Source organism: Stenella coeruleoalba (genome assembly GCF_951394435.1).
Source record: "Stenella coeruleoalba genome assembly, chromosome: 12".
Lineage (NCBI taxonomy): Eukaryota > Metazoa > Chordata > Mammalia > Artiodactyla > Delphinidae > Stenella > Stenella coeruleoalba.
The window spans coordinates 83015159-83035473 of NC_137158.1; the positions used below are offsets into that span (position 1 = coordinate 83015159).

At 44.2% G+C, this 20315-nt stretch overlaps 2 protein-coding genes across 10 annotated transcripts in view; one reads left to right on the forward strand and one right to left on the reverse strand.

Annotated features, from left to right (window-relative positions):
* SLC22A3 (solute carrier family 22 member 3) overlaps positions 1 to 17852 on the forward strand; it is a 93477-nt gene extending 75625 nt beyond the window's left edge. Inside the window, exons 8-13 of one of the 7 annotated variants that reach the window (XR_013830906.1) lie at positions 3054 to 3162; positions 3909 to 4021; positions 7253 to 7352; positions 14918 to 15090; positions 16160 to 16307; positions 17834 to 17852. Coding sequence is in view for 4 of the 7 variants with exons in the window: in XM_079939969.1 (XP_079796095.1) it covers positions 3054 to 3162; positions 3909 to 4021; positions 7253 to 7352; positions 9325 to 9395; positions 11573 to 11619 (440 nt within the window). In the remaining 3 variants the exon portion in view is untranslated. Of the gene's footprint in view, positions 1 to 3053; positions 3163 to 3908; positions 4022 to 7252; positions 7353 to 9324; positions 9396 to 11572; positions 13391 to 14029; positions 14152 to 14917; positions 15851 to 16159; positions 16530 to 17833 lie in introns of those variants that run through there. The other 6 variants (XR_013830908.1, XR_013830907.1, XM_079939969.1 and 3 more) reach the window with 6 other exon arrangements.
* The window catches only part of PLG (plasminogen), a gene marked incomplete at both ends in the record, with an annotated part of 44421 nt that continues 38103 nt past the window's right edge, over positions 13998 to 20315 (reverse strand). For all 3 annotated transcript variants that reach the window (XM_079939967.1, XM_079939968.1, XM_079939966.1), the window contains 3 exons: positions 13998 to 14159; positions 14811 to 14956; positions 18402 to 18508. In XM_079939967.1, the coding sequence (XP_079796093.1) occupies positions 13998 to 14159; positions 14811 to 14956; positions 18402 to 18508 (415 nt within the window). The remainder of the gene's footprint in view (positions 14160 to 14810; positions 14957 to 18401; positions 18509 to 20315) is intronic.

Sequence of the window (20315 nt, forward strand, 5' to 3'; positions counted from 1 at the left end):
GGGTGAACTTAGCATATTCCGGGGATAATCAGAAGTTTTTATGTGCATACGTAATAGTCATACATAACTTACACCTCCTATGAACTGTTTTCATTTTACCCTTTAGTTAAAATGAGCAGTGCAGTGCCTTTGGGACTTCTCTTTTGTTACACATTTCAACAAAATCTCTGTCCCAGTGCAGTTAGATACTGGCCTTTACTTCTTAGAAAGAGTTGAGGGCCTTGAGAAAACCTGACAGCATTTTCTTAACGTTTTACTGAATTCACTAGCTATTTATCTGTACTCATGGAGCTAACCACATACATTTCTCATGGGGGGGGGGGGAGGGTGTGTGTGTGTGTGTTTTAATTTGGTTTCTTGGTTTTTGTTTGTGTTTGTTTTTCCGCAGTCAGTTATAAACTTAAATTGTCATTGAAGTTGTCAGTGGGACTCACTTGTAGAGCTGTCGTGATTCGGTAGAAAAAACTATAGCTTAAGAACCTAACCTGGGTAATCAAGTTCTTTCCACGGGAGCCAACAGCGTTCTTCTCAGCAGCCTGAGAGCAGCGAGAGGTTGCCTGGTCAGGCCGGGACCCAGGGAATCTGAGCGCCAGTTGCCACTTAAGTTCCCCAGCATCTGGCACCGCACCACCTGCTCACTGAAGGAGGGGGTGGAATGCATTTCCTAGTCCCCCTCCCTGGCCTTAATGAAAAAGTAAAGGCTAAATGAAACACTTGTTTACAACTGGGCCAGAGCAGATGGCGGGCCCAGTGCATCAGCACGACTCTGCTGTTGTTCAGTCCCTGGTGTGACGTTAATGTGAGTACTGCAGGTGTCCTCAGCTGGGAAAAACATCAAGGACACCAGGACGTCCTCGGCCAGTTTGCAATCAACATATAGCAAACTGGAGCCTCCCAGCAACGATCTGGTTCTGGAACCCTCTTTTTCTTTGCTTGCCCTCCTAGGCAACTGTTTTATTTAATGAGTTTTAGCTTTTTTATTGGTTGAATATTCTCTAAAGAGAACACACAGAAGGGGAATTCCCTGGAGGTCCAGTGGTTAGGGCTCCTCGTTTCCACTGCAGGGGGCATGGGTTCGATCCCTGGTTAGGGAACTAAGATCTTGCATGCTGTGTGGTGCAGCAAAAAAAAAAAAAAAACATGTAAATCTACTGAGCTTCATCCTTTCTCTCATCCTCCTCATTCATGCCTACTTTTCTACTAAAAAAATTATATATTCAGGAAAGCATGATAATTCTAAAAGGCAAGAGGACCATTTAGTGCTGAGCAAGCATAAATAAATATGAGTATAAAGGGAGAAGGTTTCCTTTTCAAAGATGGAAGTCAGGCATATGCTGAACGCCCTTGGCTTTGCTTTGGAGAGTAGATAAGCTGCTGTTCACGTGGTCATATGTCCTCACCCAAGTCTACTAAGAAAGGATGGCATAACTCAAAACTATTGATACAACGAGATACCGCCTCACACCCGTCAGAAAGGCCATCATTAAAACGTCTACAAATAACAAATGCTGGAGGAGGTGTGGAGAAAAGGGAAGCCTCCTACACTATTGGTGGGAATGTAAGTTGATGCAGCCACTATGGAAAACAGTATGAGGTTCCTGTTGCCGTATGATCCTGCAGTCCCACTCCTGGGTATATATTCAGACAAAACTTTTGTTCAAAAAGATACATGCACCCCTATGTTCATAGCAGCACTATTCACAGTAGTCAAGATGTGGAAACAATCTACATGTCCATCAACAGATGAATGGATAAAGAAGATGTGGTATATGCATACAATGGAATATTACTCAGCCATAAAAAAGAATGAAGTAATGCCATTTTCAGCAACATGGATGGACCTAGAGATTATCCTACTAAGTGAAGTAAGTTAGACAGAGAAAGACAAATACCATATGATATCACTTATATGTATAATCTAAAATACAACACAAACAAACTTATCTACGAGACAGAAACACACTCACAGACATAGAGAACAGACTTGTGTTGGAGGGGGAGGGATGGAGTGGGATTTGGGGGTTAGCAGATGCAAACTATTATACAGACGATGGATAAACAACAAGGTCCTACTGTAGAGCACAGGGAACTACATTCAACATCCTGTGATAAACCATAATGGAAAAGAATATGAAAAAGAATGTATGTATATGTATAACTGAAGAAACTAACACAACATTGTAAACCAACTATACTTCAATTTAAAAAAAAAGGATTGCATCAACTGCACAACTTTTAAGAAATTTAGAGCACTGACTTTTTAGAGCAAAAATGGCTTATGCCTTCTTCCCTTAAAGCACAAAAGAAAGAAAATATTTAGTAGAGAACCTTTGGCATTTCCCACTAGTTACTATGGAGGAAAGGAGTGTTTCCTCATGTAACCAAAGCAGCCCTAAAACAGTTCATTTTTAAACGAATGAACAAATCAGTATTAAAGAATCTGGCTCCTTCTGGATGATTTCATAGGCAAAGTAGAAAGACCTGGGATGAGGGAAATGAGGAAAGACATACGCCCTGGTGATGACGCACGGCAGGGATGTCCCCTCCCGGAGATCTCAGTTCTCGAAGCCGTGCTGCGCTTTAGAAACCAAAGTCAGTTTCAGGTCCAGATTGTTCCTGGTCTGTTGGGAACAGTGATTCTGTGTGTCATCACTAAGGGGTATGAACAGAAAGAGGACAAACGGGCGTCAGACTGCTGTGATGGTTTTCAAGGGCACAGGCAAAGACTACCTTCCAGACAGAAGGCCAGTGTGCTCAGGCCCTCTAGGAAAGCACTGCTTGGAACGTTGTTCTCAAGGTAGTGGCTTCTCAACAAACGCCTTGACTTGTATTTCTGTAACCCAACCCTGCTCAGGAAGGCAGCTGGTGCACTAAATACTAGCTGTCCTCCCAGTTGCTGTTGTTGTTGAATTTGGGCTACAATATTAGGAGGTATCTATCATTTGCACTTAAGATTAGCAGATTTACGGCCGGGAGAACACTAAGCAAATGCCCTTTGTTGTTTTGTAAAATTGTATTGAAAGCAGACCCTTCCAAATTTTCTGTTTTTGCAGGAATACCCTGGTTGAGGACCATTGTTGCTACCCTGGGAAGATTAGGCATAACCATGGCCTTTGAAATTGTTTATTTGGTAAATTCAGAATTGTACCCAACAACATTACGGTAATTCCAACATCCGTATCGTGGTTTCTCCTAAGTAATTCTGCAGCCGCATGTTTGAAGTTGACTTAAAAACTATGAAATAGTTTTCTTAGCTTGGCGACCTATTAGCCTGGGCTGGATTCAGCCCATGGAAAAGCTAAGTTTTGAGTTGTAGCTTCTTTTTGCATTATTATCATCAATATCTTCATACACAGTTGGGGGTTTGTGGAAAGGCACTAGACCTGAAATCAGAAAATCTGGGTAGCGTGCTTGCGTCACGGGTTACATCTTCCTTCATCAGCAGCGCTCTGTGTAAAGGCTACAGCCTCTGTTCTGACCACACTCCACAGCCGGTTATTGAAGGACAAGATGAAACAATGTGCATAGCTAGTGCAGATGGGCCTCCTTTCTTGGGGGAATATTCCTGAGCACACCTTACTGCCAATCTGGGGTGCCAAGGAGACACATAAGCGCCACAGAGCAGGCTGGGGAGTGAGCCGCTGATGGAAGATGGATTTCCACCAATACTGTGGACCCGCCCCCGCCCCCAACTAGCCTCACTGTGACTCAGCTTTTAGCCAGATGTGAACTGGTGCAGGTTGGAAACGATGCGCTTAGGGTATGAGAGAGGAGAAAGTTTCAAAGTTAAAAGCTAGAGAAGTGGGAAATATGGTTACAATTTCTCTGTTACTTAGATATCAGAAAATGTTACGTATCTTGAACTTATTTAAATACTTTTTGTTTAAAACAATGTTTTTGTTCTGCAGAAACTTTGGAGTTTCACTCTGTTCAGGTTTATGTGACTTTGGGGGGATCATAGCCCCGTTTCTGCTCTTCCGCTTAGCGGCCGTTTGGCTGGAACTACCTCTCATCATCTTTGGTAAGTTCTCCCTTTATATCCTATTCTTAAATGCTCTCATCCACATTTTCACGTTAATAGAAGCTAAAATGATCATCAGGCTGGATATCAATTTTAACCATTTGCTCTTTTTATAACAGCTGTTTCCGTTTTGAGGAAGCACAATGAAATGTGGACCCTAAACCATTTAAATTTACTTTACATTAAGGGTTGCTATAAAAAAGTGTTCAGTTTAGCTTTCTTCGTTGAGGTTCTGAGTTAAAATCAAATATTATGAAACTTTTTTATAATATCGTGGAACATAACCAGTAATTTTCCAAATAGGACCAAATAATAGGACCTTCTGTATGTTTAAAAACAAGCCTAAACGAATTGTATTGTTAAGCGCTCCACGCCTCTCAATGTTGTATCTGCACGTGCTTTATGCTAAGCACGCCATGCCGAAAGATCAGAGACACAGAAGCCCTTGCAGACACGTACCATAACCTCTTTGATGCCCCTCAAGTTCATACCCTCCTTCCGACCTTCAATCTTCATGAAACTCATGAAGGGATAGAACCATAGCATAGGGAGGGCCCTTAGGGTAATTCAGTCCAGTGCATCTCCAGTGCTGTTTCTGCCCAGATCTCATACCCTCCTCAGCAAGAGAGGATGCCGGCTGCCCCTTGTTCACCTACCTTTCCTCCACCTCCACTTCCTTACTCCCGGTAGAGGTTTTTTACCCATTGCTCCGCAGTTTAAGCTCCAATGAAAACATTGCCTCCGTGAGGGCATACATCCGGAGGAATGCAGGAGTCCTTCAGCTGTGCTAGGGACCATAAAGTCGGCTTCTAATCAACTGACACCAGTGATTCCATAAAAGATCATTTCAAACTCTTTCACGGGATCTGATAAACAAGCTCAGCATTGATTCTGGGCCAGCACGAAAAAGCAGAGAGAGGCCACTGTGCAACCAGGACAGAGCTGCCTGACAGCCCAGGCCGTCGAGGTTCGGGGCTTGCCTGTGAGCCCGACTGGCGGAGCTGGGCGCTGGTGCCGCAGGGCAGGCCCTTGCTTCGCAGAGTCTGGCTGCCTTTCCAAACAGTCACAGGGGAGTGTGATAAATAAGGGCACCATGAGAGCACATCGCAGGGAGCACCAGCCCCGTGGAGTCAGGGAGCAAGGGGGCCACGTGGAGGTTGAATAGGAATTATGCACGTGAGAGGCGTGGGCTGGTGCTCTAGGCAGCGGGAAGGCCTAGAGTAAGAGGAAGTTAAAGGACAGAGTGCAGTGTGTAAGTTAGGGCCTGAAGAGAGATGAAGCTGGGGAGGTGAGCTGGGGCCGGACCATGGAGGGTCTTCTCTGACGTGCAAAGGGTCTGCTCTTTATCCAAAGAGCAGAGTTTCAAGCCGGGGTTAACAGTGTCAGGTTTGCATTTTAGAGACATGACTCTGATGGCAGGTATGCCTGTGAGTTAGAGGGGGACAATGCTATTGGTGAGATGATTCAAAGAACGTTGGTGTAATCAGGTAAGAGATTTCATAAGGACTGGGTCTAGGGTGATGGCACTAAGAATGTTGAGGAGTGGAAGGATCCACAAAAACATATTGGAGGTTGAATTGGCAAAAGGGGGTGATTGAAGGGACGAGGGCCAGAGGGACCAGGGAGCTGGCAGCCGGCCTCCGGGCTGGCAGCGCCATAGGTGGCGGGGCCAGCCCTAGTTTAGTGAATGTCAGAGGTGCCCCTCTGCAGGAGGACGCGGAGGGATACTGTTTGGGCTGTTTGTAGCATGAGGTGCCTCTGAGAAATCCAAGTTGAAATGGTGAGAGGCCAGTAGGTTTGATGAGCTGAGTCGGGAGCAAAGTGTGGCCCTGTGATGAAGGTTTGGAAGCCATCTGGATGTAGATAGCCACTGAAACCATGGGAGTGACCGAAACCCCGTCTACAGGGAACAGGACAGAGTGAGAGGAAAGAAGGGGGCCCAGGACGGAGCCCTGAGGAACGACAGAGCATCCAGCCTAAGCAGAGGGAGAGGAACCAGCCAGGGGATGAGAAGGGATGCAAGAGGGGCAGGAGGGAAACCGGGAGCGTGGGGCAGGGAAGCCAGGGGACAGCGGGTGAGGTCACCAGCTGCCAGAGCTGCCACGAGGCCAGGCAGCAAAGACGAGAAGCAGGGCCACTGCACCTGGCGGTGGCAGCAACTGGCGACCTGGCTGGAGCAAAGCCAGAGGGGACATGGAGCAGAGCCGGATTAGGGCAGGTGGAGGTGGGAGGTGACTCTGGTCCGCCAAGGTCAACTGTCAAGTTTTCAAGAATTTTTGAGCCAGTTTAAACACATCCATCATTAAAAATGGAATATATAAAATAGATTAAAAACAGAGGTAATAAATACGCACACCTCATGAGTTCCTGATTCATTGAGTTCTACTGCATCTGTCCCCGAGGCTGGTGCGTCCACCGTAGTCCATGGTGGAGATGCTGCCGCCCATCTCCCCAGAGCCTCACTCGCGACGTCACACTGCTGGTTTGAATCGCTCGCATCCACGATGGGCGTATTTACACCACGGAAACAGGGAAATGCTGCTGCACATCAGGACTCTATTTTCTGGAGAGCTGGTTGTTAGACATTTACCAGCACAGCGCTGGGATATGAAGATGTGTAGAAAATAGGAGAGGATGGTGTTTCAGGAACTGTGGTTCTAAAGAACGGAAGAAGGGAGGATGGTGAGGTTGATAGAAGGCTCTTTAAAGAGGAGAGATTTGAATATGTTTCAAGGCGACCACTGATGGGTTAAAGGTGCTGGAGGGAGATGAATCACTACAGCGCGGAGCCCACAAAGACGCCAGGAGATGCTCTCGGGCAGATGTGGGCACAAGTCTTGGGTGTCACATGATGGAAGCAGGAAGGGGAGGGGCAGCGTGCAGTGAAAGGAGGCTGAGGGACTCCTCACTGGTGGCTTCTATGTTCCCTGTGAAGTAGGAGGTGAGGGCTTCTCGGAGTGTTTGGCACTTGGTAGGTCCTCAGTAAATTGTGAAACGAGTGAATGAATGGATGGAGGCCAAGAGCACAGGAGCGACGGAACTGTCTAGAGTTTGAGGAAGGCTGAGAACCTGTGAAATCATGACAGAGGAACGCTGGGCAGGGTGACCAGAGGGCTGCTGCGGGGCAGGATGAGCCCAGGCAGTGAGCACAGCGGCTTCCAGACTGAGCAGGGGGCCATGAGGGGGCGCTGTGCGTTCCCGGTACCGTAACGCCTTTCTCCTGTTCCACAGGTATCCTGGCATCTGTCTGCGGTGCTCTTGTGATGCTTCTGCCTGAAACCAAGGGCATCGCCCTGCCAGAAACAGTGGATGATGTAGAAAAACTCGGCAGGTACGGTACAAAATGCAGCACATCCTGATTAAAAGCAGCATTTCAAACCCACTGGGAAAGGACGGTGCTAAGAAAATCGAATATCCAGGGGGGAAAATATAATATTAAATCCCTATCTTACATCTTAAGCAAAAAGTTCAAAGTAGATTTAAAAGGTTAATGTAAAGCAAATCTGTAAAAGAATACGTTTTATTTTTTAAATGTGGTTATGAAGAGGGAAACATTTCCAAATAAGGTGTTAAAACTCAGAAGGAATCTAAAGGAAAGAGACTGATGATTGGACAAAGTAGAAATAATTTAAATGTGCATCGATAGGCAACCGATGGTGAAAATGATAATATATCTATAAAATAATTGAGATATATCTATATGGAAAGACATGGAGGATTTTCAAGATGGATTACAAAGTGAAAAGTCACAGAACAATGTGTTATAGTGTTTATTAAAAAATAAAACCAAGAGTAATCCCTCTCTATAACTAGATGGGAAAATAAATGCTAGTCAGATGAGGATAGAAGAACGATAGCTCAATCGATAGATAGATAGGTGAATGATAAGTGATACATAGATAGAAAGAAGATAGGAGAAGGACAGTGAGAAAGACTGAATTTGGGAAAAGGGTGTCTAAATGGTGTACAGGGAAAGTTAATATCCAACCAACATATGAATATGAAATATGTTTTTGTTATATCAAGAAAAATCCACAGTACACATATTCTAATCTCTCTGAAATCTTCCATAATAAAAAGATAGGAAGAGAGAATATGAATATGAGAATGCATAGGAAAAGATCTAAAATGATAAAATATACCCTCTGGGGATAGAAATCGTTCGGGAAGCAGGGTGTAGAAGGGAGGACATTACTTTTATACCCCATAGACTTCTGAATTGTTCGATTTTTTATTTTTTTAATTACAACTCATGGTCTTGTATCATTTGTGAATTTTATTTTTTTTAATTTTTTAAAATTTCTGGCTGCACCACGTGGCATGTGGGGTCTTAGTTCCCTGACCAGGGATCGAACCTGTGTCCCCTGCATTGGAAGTGTGGAGTCTTAACCACTGAACTGCCAGGGAAGTCCTCATTTGTGAATTAAAAAAAAATAATTTAACAGCTAATTTTATTTATTTATTTTAAATTTATTTTTGGTTGCATTGGGTCTTCATTGCTGGGCACGGGCTTTCTCTAGTTGTAGTGAGCGGGGCTGCTCTTCGTTGTGGTGCGCGGGGTTCTCATTGTGGTGGCTTCTCTTTTTGCGGAGCACAGGCTGTGGGCACGCAGGCTCAGTAGTTGTGGCTCGCGGGCTCTAGAGCGCAGGCTCGGTAGTTGTGGTGCACAGGTTTAGTTGCTCCACGGCATGTGGGATCTTAGTTCCTGGACCAGGGATCGAACCTGTGTCCCCTGCATTGGCAGGCGAATTCTTAACCACTGCACCACCAGAGAAGCTCCTAACAGCTAATTTTAAAAATAAAAATCCATCTTCTTCTAAACAGTGACCTAGAAATTAAGAGTATGGATCTCTTGGGCTTCCCTGGTGGCGCAGTGGTTGAGAGTCCGCCTGCCGATGCAGGGGACACGGGTTCGTGCCCCGGTCCGGGAAGATCCCACATGTTGCGGAGCGGCTGGGCCCGTGAGCCATGGCCGCTGAGCCTGTGCTTCCGGAGCCTGTGCTCCGCAACGGGAGAGGCCACAACAGTGAGAGGCCTGCGTACCGCAAAAAAAAAAAAAAAAAAAAAAGAGTATGGATCTCTAAATTTTTAAAAAGTGTATCAAAAGTATTTATGACAAGACTGAAATGTTAGTAACCTCATGGCAGTTTTATTCTTCACTTGACAGACTGGGAAGAGAATAGAAACCGACATTTTTTAGGTCCTTATATACGTGATCGATGGTTTCATATATGTCATTTCATTTAATACTCAAAGTGATTGTGTGCAATACAAGTTCTTACCCTTACTTTTTTGTATGCTAGGAAATCTACGCTCAGAGAGACTTCACAGCTTCTACATGCTAGTACTGGGATTGATATTGTCCAGTGTACAGGTGTGACTGTTGTTTTGGGTAGTTTTATTATCTTATGCTGTATCCTACTGGATTATGAGTATTTTAATAGCAAGAATCCCCTGGTAGTATTGGAAATTTCTCTCTTCATATCCTCTTTTAATGAGGTCCCATCCCCCTCCCCAGAGATAGGCAACCATCGCTCAGAAGTATTTCAACCAGATCTTTAAAACCTATACAGTGATTTCCTAGTCCTATTTCTTGATGCTATTTTGAAAAATAAGATTGACGAATCATCTCAGAACTTTCCTAAGAAAGGCTTATCAGTGTACTCAAAACCAAACCACCAGCTGACTTCTAACAGGACTGGCCAATCAGAGCACAGGTGGACATTCGTCCCATGAAGTAACCCAATCAGATTCTTGTGCTTGTTTGTAAGTAAACTGATAGGTAATGGCTTATTCCTCAACCAAAGCTCTACCTATGTTTTACCGTAAAACAATGCTACGTGAAGTCTGAGGTGTGGTGGGAGATTCTCTTTAAGACATTGCCATTTTATAAACCAAAATTAAGTTAAGAAATTTATAAAAGGGGGGACTTCCCTGGTGGTCCAGTAGTTATGAATCTGCCTTCCAATGCAGGGGACTCGTGCTCGATCCCTGGTTGGGGAACTAAGATCTCACGTGCCGTGAGGAACCTAAGCCCACACGCCACAACTACTGAGCCCCCGTGCCACAACTAGAGAGAAGCCCGCGTGCCACAATGAAAGATCCCGAGTGCTGCAACTAAGACCCGACGCAGCCATAAATAAATAAATAAATATTTTTTTAAAAAAGAAATTTATAAAAGGTATCAAAACTGTCCTCTTGAGTGTTACATCATGGAAAGACTTGCATCATCCAGAAAGGATAAACATGCTGCTAGCTGTGTCATCACAGATAATTATTTGGTTTGTATGAGCGTATGGGGGCCAGATCAGGGTGGGCGGTGTCCAACCCTGTCACTCCAATTGCAGTCATGCTAACAGACCAAAGGAAAGGAAGAAGACTATTTAAGGTTAGATAAAGCAGGGGAAATGGTGAGAAAGGAAATAGGATTATCTTCAAATAAGATATCCAAACTTTAAGGGCAACTTCTCATGGGCTGATGTGCCCTGCGGGATCTGTTCAGGGCTGGGGTACGCAGGAGAGCATCCCGGCCGGGATTATAGGGTCAAAAGTAAGAAGTTCAGTGCTGACTGTTGGTGGCACAAGCCTGGGAATGTGTCATTGGAGTTTTAAGACGTCTAACTCAGTGGTGCAGAGTTCTTTTCCTGCACATCTGCTGCCCTCTTTTATGAATGCCCTCTGTGCCAACCCTCCAGTGATAGGCACTGCATTCTTCTTTTTGACTCGACTCCATTTGCTGCTGCTCATTTATAGTGAGCGTGATAGACTCATTCTTGATCCCCAAACCAGTCAGAAGTCAGATTTTCAAACTCATCAGGAAAAAGTGGAGGAAGAGGGAGTGATTTGAGATCAAGACTCTTTTGCCAATTCAAACATATTAAAAATAGAATTAAACAATTGGAAGAGATGGAGTTTTGGAGGTGAGAAGGCCAGCTCAATGGTGTGCAGGGAAAATTAATATACAAGCAGTACATACACAGGAAGAATTCGACCAACAAAAATTCAACTTACATGAATTTTTTTCTGTTTGTAAATTTTCATAATTAAAAAATTGGGTAAATTAATTAATTATGCCTGGTCCCTACCCTTGAAAAAACGTCTAATAAAAGTCTGATCTATGGTTTTACAAGTTAAGCACATTGATTGCATTCTATAATCACTTACTCAGGAACAAAAACTACTTAGCCCCAAGTTACGGAAACCTGTTAGCATTTTCCCTTCTACAACAGCACTTAGTCATTTTCTCATTTCTGCTTTCTTTTGTTCACATCAGCAGCTCATTTCCAAACCATCTGTTACAGAGTAGAAATTCATAAAGAATTTATATGTGCTATAATGCTAATTAACCCCTGCCTAGGGATTGAGGGCAGGCCAAAAATGACTTGGAGACAGTTAATTTTGTTCCCTTTGAGTTGGGTTTTTATGAGCAGTTACGCGTGAGTGTATTCGATCAAAACCAACTATGAAATTGAATAATAACAAAAAGACTTCCTTCTCACTAGTTGTGTAATCTTTTATAAGGACTTTCTCTTTTCTCCTTTGTTTTGTTAGTCCACATTCCTATAAATGTGGCAGAAAAAAGAAAACTCAAGTTTTGAGCTCTCACCTTTGAGCCCCCTGCCAACGATGCAAGGGAAGAGCTATTCAGGCTGGTCCCCCCAAGGAACCGACGTGCCTTGCAGAGACGTGTGTGTGTCCACTTCAGCTGTGCAGCTCCAAGTGTTTTTAATACTTTACATAGACATTCAGACTATCCAGAGTATTTTTATACAATGTCGGATGAATCAAGACTCATCGTGCTGTCAAAGTTTCTGGGAACATGTAATATGTGACCGGTTTAGCCAAGAGCCCGTTGTGTGCACAGCTCCTCCTGAGGTTTTTTTCTCACGCTGGGGCAGTGTCTCTGACCCACTGGGTTACAGAGAGACAAGAGAAGCCCCACCCAGTTCTCAATGACGGTTCCATCAGGAATGCAAGATGTGCAAACCAAGGATCTGGGGCAAGTGTACAGAAATGGGCTCATCAAATCTGATCAAGACATGGAGGCTGTGAACTGAGGGTTCTGATGATTCCAGGGAAGATGAAGATGTGGGAATCTTGTTAATGCGGAGACTGAATCTAAGGACCTCGGGCCACCTGGCTCTGAGCCTTTGCTTTCTCTTCTCACCTTGAGCGCCTTAAGCTCCTGGAGCATCTAGGGTTGCAGGCACTTTTAGGCCTTGTTCCAGAAATAAGAACAAATCTGCTGGACAATCCAAGGATTTGGCTCTATTGTTTGTAAAATCAGATTGGTCCTGAGATGATTCAGGGTAACCGCGGTCCTCCTTTAGTGGACGCCTAGAGCCACATATTCAGTGTTTTACTGGTGAAACCCATGGACTATGACTTCATGGGTCTTCAGATTTTAATCATACAGGGATATTTATCTTATATGTGTGAGTTCAGCTCTATGATGATGCCCATGGTCAAGAGTGAAAACTATGGACAAATCTCATTCAATCTTGACACTTTTGCCTTGTCTTGGGAAGAAGCTTACATTTTAGTTTGAAAGAAAGGTCAGTTATATCCATGCTTAAAAGAATGAGCAGAAGTTTATATTGTACATGACTTTACAGGTACTAATAAGGGATTGGATCTTTCTTTTTTGTTACTGAGACTTTTTGAAATGTGGAGTTTAAATACAAATATGCTGTCTTTATGATGTCCTGCTTTCTATGTCACATTTGTTATATTTTCAGGTTCAGTATGTATCTTATGCAGAGTTGTTTAATGAATTATTTTGGGTGGACAGGTAAAATGGGAGCCAAAGGGAAACCTTGCCAGTGAGGAAGAAAGTTTCTATGTGAACGTGTGACGATATGTACGGTGTACGTGCTAATTGTAAAATAAGTTTTTAATCCTTAAAGCACATCAGAATTGAATATGAATACTTTATTTTTCAATGAAATAAACACAGTTCTTTAAGGGTGTAATGCTGCACTTACCCTTTATTCATACACCCTTGCATTTTTGTTTCTTTTGCATTTTTCTCTTTGCTGTGAGATGACTGTTGCTTCTTGATACTATCACCTTGGAATTGTATTTTGAGTTGACATTTGGGTTCTGATAACAATAAAAAAATGTAAATTGTCAAGAAAAATCAATTGGCATCCTTTCTCTTCTTTCTGAACGTGAGTCACTGTAAAACACTCTTCCCATGTGACAAAGTATGCTGCATATCCAGGCAGCCAATTACTGATGGAAATTAAATAGTCCACCTTCAGTATATGTTCGTTGCTCCTTTCCAGGCTCTTGGCACCATTCCTAGACTCATATGTGACCCAGAATACCATTCAGACTCTTAGCTGGTCTTGTGTTACGACACTTCCATTGCCCGGTTTACTTCTCAGAATACAGCTGTCTGCCCAGGGTCTCCTGTGCTGGGCTAGAGTCAAGTTGTCAGTAACAGATTTCATTCCCAAGAACAGAATTTGCGCTCATGATTCCCCATATATGCTGCAGCTTTGAAAACATTCATCCCAGTGCCAAAAATAAAGACGTTAGAGATGTGTGACAAGGTAAATATATAGGTGACTTACTAGGGCTTCTCTATTCATCTTACAGGCTTCTCGTTCCTCTCTTCCTTGAGAGGGAACGAAATCACTCAGGTCTGTAAGAGTTACACCATTTACAATTGGTAGGATGAACGAAGAGCATGAAAACAGTGAAAATCAAAAAATTAAGTCAAAGGAAGTACAGAGTTTATTTTCAACAAATGTCATAGCTGTATTGCCTCATTATTACAGAATCCAGCAGTCCATGGACAGGAACAAGTTATCCACAGCAATACAAACAAATGTTGCGGTTGGCAGTAGCTGGTAGCTAAGTACAGTGTCAAACTTAGTTTGATTACCGTCAATTAGTTTTGAGTACGCTGAATTCCCTACCCAGGTTCCAGCTTCAGATCTGCTGATGCTTCACTCTGCCTCCCATCTAATTAATTCTTTCTCATTGTTTCTTCAATCCAAGTGACAAACTTTGAAACACGAACATACACACCAGGCTTATTGGGGCGTGCACAGCCAAGACCCCACGAAGTGACTCCTTGTAAAATGTATTTGTCCTTCTCAAAGCAAACCAGAGGCCCTCCACTGTCACCCTACACAGAGGAAGGGAAAAAACCATGAGAGGATTAAGCTTCCATCCTTTTAGTATGGGATGTCATCCTTCTATTACCCAAATGTAAGTTGTTCCCAGTATTTGAACATCCCTTTCCAACCAGAAAGGAACTTAGTAACATATTATTGGAACATCTGCTGTGCTTCAGTACTAGGCAATGTACGTTTAACGAAACCGTACCATTTAGTGTTTCCCGGGGGGAAAAGAAATCCCTTGTGAAAACTGTATTCATCCCTTCAAGCCTTGGGGTTTCTCTTAGGGAGGGTAACCCCAGGAACAATCTTAAAGGAGGTGTGGGAGGGTCTTTGTCTTATACCAACCTCCCTTTCCTACTAGAAAGGCCACGTCCCGAGTCCCACCCAAGATCCCCCTCCCAGAGGCGTAGGGGCTGTTGCCGTGATGGTGCTTAACTATTCCCTTACAACCAGTGTGGAACTCAAGGCCGAAGAAATCACCCTAGATGACCTGAATCAGCCTTCAGAGACACACTTAAAAGGTTTCTGGGCAACATTTAGACTGTGGCCTTCGACTGACAAATCCTTCTCGAATTTGCTGCTTTGGGGCTGAAATGTCTAAGGGGCCAAAACAGGCCAACACAAGATGAACTTTGACGTCTTTAGTCTTTTGTTACCTGGCAGCTGTCAGCACCTCCAGTCAGATGCCCCGCACACAGCTCGGTGGGTTTGACTCTCCCATTCAGATACTCATAGCGATTGCACACCTTGTTTTCAATCACAGGCAGCCGGGCTTCCTTGAGCAAGCCAGCGCCGTAAGTGCCTGTGTTTAAAAAGATGAAACGCACGGTGACTGGATCGAAAACGTGTCCGCAAGGAAGCTTCCAGAACAACAGAGCAGCAATGATAGATCACATGTTCATCGTCAGGTTGGATAAAACAAGAAGTCAGTTCCTGGTACTAGTAGAAATCTTTCTTTTTTCTTTCTGACCCTTGAAAGTATAAACATTATATAAGATTTCATGTTCCCAAGACCTAGACTTAATTAACCTGGGCTTCTTTATGGGATTTTGAGGTTGGTTTGTGTTGTTATTTTTTGGTTTCTTTTTTTTTTAAACTATAAAGAAATTTACTTTTAATGTATAAAGGGAGATTGAGAAATAGTAGTGCTACTGTTTTCATATATTCCCTTCTAGGATTTTTATACGCTTCTTTTGCTACTTATATCATAGTGCACATTTTTTCCACACAAAGTTATATCATAAAGACTTTCATAAACCTACAATCTGTATAATTAATATTTTAGTTGGGAGTGACTGATGAATGGGTTCGGGATTTCCTTTTGGGGGGAGGCAAGTGTTCTGTAAATAGTGGGGACGGTTGCACAACGTTGTGCAGGTGCTAAATGCCACAGACTTGTACTCTTCAAAATAGTTAAAAAAGTAAATTTTACGTTACGTATATTTTACCACAATATTTAAAAAAAAGAACAACTGTCATTTACTGACAATTAACTTTTTCAGGCACAAGCTCATTATGTGGTGTAGCTCATTTCATCCTTAAAACAGTCCGATCACCGAGGCACTTTTGTCGTTCCTACTGTACAGTTAAGGAAACTGAGGCTTAGGAAGGATGTGTCGTTTGCCCAGGATCACCCAGCAAGTACGGTGGAGCTGGGATTTGAACTTGGGTCTGCAACATCATGGCCCAAACTCTTCACCACCACGTTCATTGGCTACAACAGCTGCTCTCAACGTGTCACTTCTTTGTTCCTACAGGTTATTCATATTCCTTAGTATTTTCTTAAGTCTAAGTTCTGAGGGATTATATAGACATATTTATGGTTCCCAATATCTTTGCCAAATATTTTCTAAACAGGTGTGACAGTGTAAACTGTCACTAGAAAAAAAGCAGCGCACAACAACCTTCTGAGCGTGTGGGGTCTAATAATTTTCAAATGCTTGCTAATGTGATGGGTGGACATCGTCTTAATTTATTTCCTAATTTACATTTCTTTTCCGATTAGGGCCAGTAAAGATTCTTTGATGTGCTTGTTTTCCTCACTGTACTTCTTTCTTCGTGAGAAAAACTGCTTTTTCTTACTTTGGCAAATGGAAATAGAACCCGTGCACAATCACAAGAAGTGATGATGTTTTCCAGATGGACACACCCAGGTACGTCTCAGCATTTTCACAAATAATCCAGTTTTCCAATTTTGCAAGCCCAGCTTTCATGAGTTTTGCAAAATCTTTGCGTTGCCAGCGTGAAACAGCCAAGAAATAAGGTACTGCTTCTTCTCCAAAGACTTTTAATAAAATCGGAAAATTGTCTTGAGTTCAGAAAACTTACGCTGGAGTTGACGGGAGCACCTAAGAGAACCACCATCTGGAAAGAAGAGGCGAGTCCCAGCCCTGGGCAGGCAGAGCCACTGAGGACGAAAGTCCTGACCACAGAAGCATTGGGTAGCGGATGCATTTTCTGAATTGGGTGGATATGCAGAGGGTGCGGCCTTCTCAAAAATTTTTGCTGAAAATTAATTTAACTGAGTGTCCTGCTCTTACATCTGCTTTCTGAGCAAGACAGGCATCCCGAGGCTAGGGACAAATCCACTGCTAGTTGACCAGACGCCTTCGTGGTCTGTGCAGAGGTGCTGCCATCGTGTGGCCACAGGAGAGATGGCGTTTCTGAGGCTGAGGGTGACCTAGGGACCTGATGGGGTGGTGGGGACGTCGAAGCAGGTCCCCGAAAATACCCAGCGATTGCTGATGAGGGGCTGACATGAATGACCCCCTCGACATCAACCCTTACCTTGCTTTGGAATACGGAAGTCAGGGCAAGTCTGGAGACTAAAGGGGAGAATTCTGACCTCACACGGAGAGGCTGATGGATCTGATGTCATTACTGACACATAGAAAATCGGTAAACAGACCTGACTCATGTTTTGTGACTCCTGATCCAATGAATACATTGAGAATCATTTTCTCCAGTTAGACATTCAGACGAGGCCTGGAGAGACAGGGGAACCCAGTGCAGGGTGATAGTTAGAAAAGTGTGGGTGCTGGGTGAGACAGAAGAAACAGTGAATGGGCTTGCGGGGGTCTGGCAGGCCTGGGTTCCATCAGGGCTCAGCTACACACAGGTTATGTGGTACTTATTGGCGACAGTGACAGTGGTGATGACGGGGAGGGTTGAGGGCCGACCATGACGGCGATGGTGATGATGATGATCCTGAGATGGTGAGGGTGATGGTGAGGACGGTGGTGGTGAGGACGGTGTCCATGGTGATGGTGGTGGTGATGATGGTGGTGATGGCGGTGGTGGTCGTTTAATAGGCACAGGAGCTGCTGAAATACCATCTCCAAAGCACTGAGCTCTCCCTATGCACGATCTCAATCCTCACAGTGACCTCATAGGGTGGCACAGATGAGGAAACCAAGGCTAACATGTAGAACGTAATTTGAAAACACGGATTTTATGGATGAGGGCTTAGATGCCAAATGGTACAAAGAGGTGAGGTGACTTGTCCCGTTCGCCCAGCTGGTGGCAGAACCAGAACTACTTTCCAGGGTTCCTGACTCCCACTCCGGTGCTCCGACCAGTGCTTCTGAGAAAGTGAGGCAGAGATCTAGGACATTCTTATAATGTTCCTAGGCCCGAGTCTGAAGGGTATAATAATAATTTTTATTATAATATAATACAGGGCATACTGCAAAGAGAAGACGGGATTCCCAAAATATAGTACCAGCTGCTGAGCCAGGATCCTGCAGAAACGTTTCCTCTCTCATCCTCACCCCGTCAACCAATACCAAATACCATCCTAGAATTGGGACCTTTCTTTCTTTTCTCTGCTGTCAGTCTGCCCTACCCCCAACAATGTCTCCACACAGAGCCAGGCAAGTGGGTATTGGGGGAGACTAGTTTAACTATAATTTTTGTTGTTGATTTGCACCATGTTTGGGAACTCTGTGCACTTAATTCACATGAACGACAATCTAACACCCTTAATTTGTAGCTTGTGTCAAAGCCCTACTTACCTGGGGACACAATATTAACCTTGGATTTTTGGGGTCAGAGTCTCAAGGAAACACTACCCTTCCCCTCATCCATGTCCCCTGATGACTGATTATAGAGACGGAGGCAGATGTCCAGACAAAGTCAGGAAGGGAGTGGACCTCACTCACTGATAGAAATCGGTACACATGCTCATTTTCCCATGTAGGTTGCAGGTCAGAACAAGTTCATCATGTGAGTCACAGAATTTATCTTACCTTGGGTTTCTCCCCAGCCAGTGATGTAACATACTGTCCGGTCCGCGACCACATAATTCGGGGATGGCAGACAAGCTGGGATTACCTTTTCGGTGATGATGGCAGGGCTGAAAGGAAAACATCAAAAGTTACATTTGACTGCCCTGCTGGGAGACTTCTGCCATTCATCTGTTGGTCGCAAGACCCCACCTGCCCCAGAGCCCCAGAACGCTCTGAGCTGGTATTTCTTTCTTGCTTCACTGACACAGCGCAGTGTAGAAAACAACTTTTCATCCCCACATTTGCCTGTAGTATCTTATGAGTCAAAAAAAAAAAAAATAGAACATTTTGTTTTAAAGGCACCAGTTGTGGACAAGAAACTAGAGGTGGGAACAGAGATGACAGTGACTTTTAAGGTCTATTCTCGCACTATGGGAATTTTATACCAGGTGCACACTTCTGGATGAAGTTAAGAGGGCTGCAGTCAGCAGGTGGACCATTCGGCTGAAATACAATCACAGGGCTTTAATAATAGCAAGGGCCTTGTGCCACTGGAGCAGAAGCTGCTCTGTCTTCGGGGTCCTCAGGTTCCTCACCCATGAACGTTACAACACCATGGCTGGAAGAATCCAATATAATGCAAGATACCAAGTCAAAGAGGATTAGAAGTAAGTACCTTGCATAAGCAAGGTAGTGTTGTTTTCCAACAACTTTCACGTTCGAGTTCCAGAGAATCAAATAGTAGAACTTTGATTTTTAGACTTGATTCTATTTTAGTAAGTTCAGGAGGAAAACCCACTGAAGATGAGAAATGCCTGATTCTGATTAAGAACCATCATGGCCTTCAACTTTGAAGCAGACACACGCTGTCAGAGCTACCAGAACAGATTGGCGTCTCACGTGGAGCGGGGGCCACAGTCATCACGGTATAGGTTCCCCTCGCGGAACGCCAATGCCTGAGACTCTTGGGGTTTGGGGGGCCTGGGGGTGGGTACCCGAAAGCCCGAGCATATCAGTCTATCGGAGAACACATCCAGAACCCACGTTCACTAAATGACTTGCTCGAGGATCACAGCGTTCCTGATGGCCCCAGGGGACCATGGAGAAAAGCGAATCAGCTCCTTTTTTAGGCTAAGCGAAGAAGGCCCTTTCTTTCCTTTCCAGAGCGTCCAAATACCCCAGGGAGTCACTCAGTTTACTGACCCGGAAAACTTGTGAAGTGTTTTCTGTCCAGACCCAGCGAGCCTCACTCAGACTCTTGACCCCTGGGCTGGCCACATCCTCGTCACCGTCACCGTCGTCCCGCTGTCATCTGGAGCCCATCATGCATGGCCGATGGGCTCTGCGTGCCTTGCTGACTGTCCCAAATGTGCCTATTCTCAAAATAGCAGTCTGTTTATTTAGCTCTCTCCCTTGTGACCTATTTCCAAATCCTGCTCACTTTAAATGACGTTAACAAATTTATCATTTTGTCAGACTTAATAAAACCCCATTTCAACAGGAAACATAAATCCAGAGATAGGAAGAAGGAGAATCTGCACTTGTGAATTGTGAGTGTGCGTGTGTGTTTACGTCGCCTTTTATGAAGTGCATCGAAATATACATAATCCCATTGGATTTCCCCAAATATATTATTACATTGAAAAGAGAGTGTCAGCCTGGAATAATTGAATAATTCTCTGATTATGAATGTATATTAGCTGACTGGGGAACATTAAGTGAGAGAGTTTGAGGGGTAACCTGTACCTCATGTTTCAACTCGCTCTTTTTCCGCAAGAGGAAACTGTGTCCTGGTGCCTTTGTCATGACCACGGCTAGTAAGAGGCAGGCGGGGCTGAGCCCAGGTTTTCTCACTTGAAGGTCAATGCCTGTCCCAAAGCCCCGTGCCTTTGGGGTCCTAGACGGGGCTGCCCACACACAACTCTGTTACGGCTC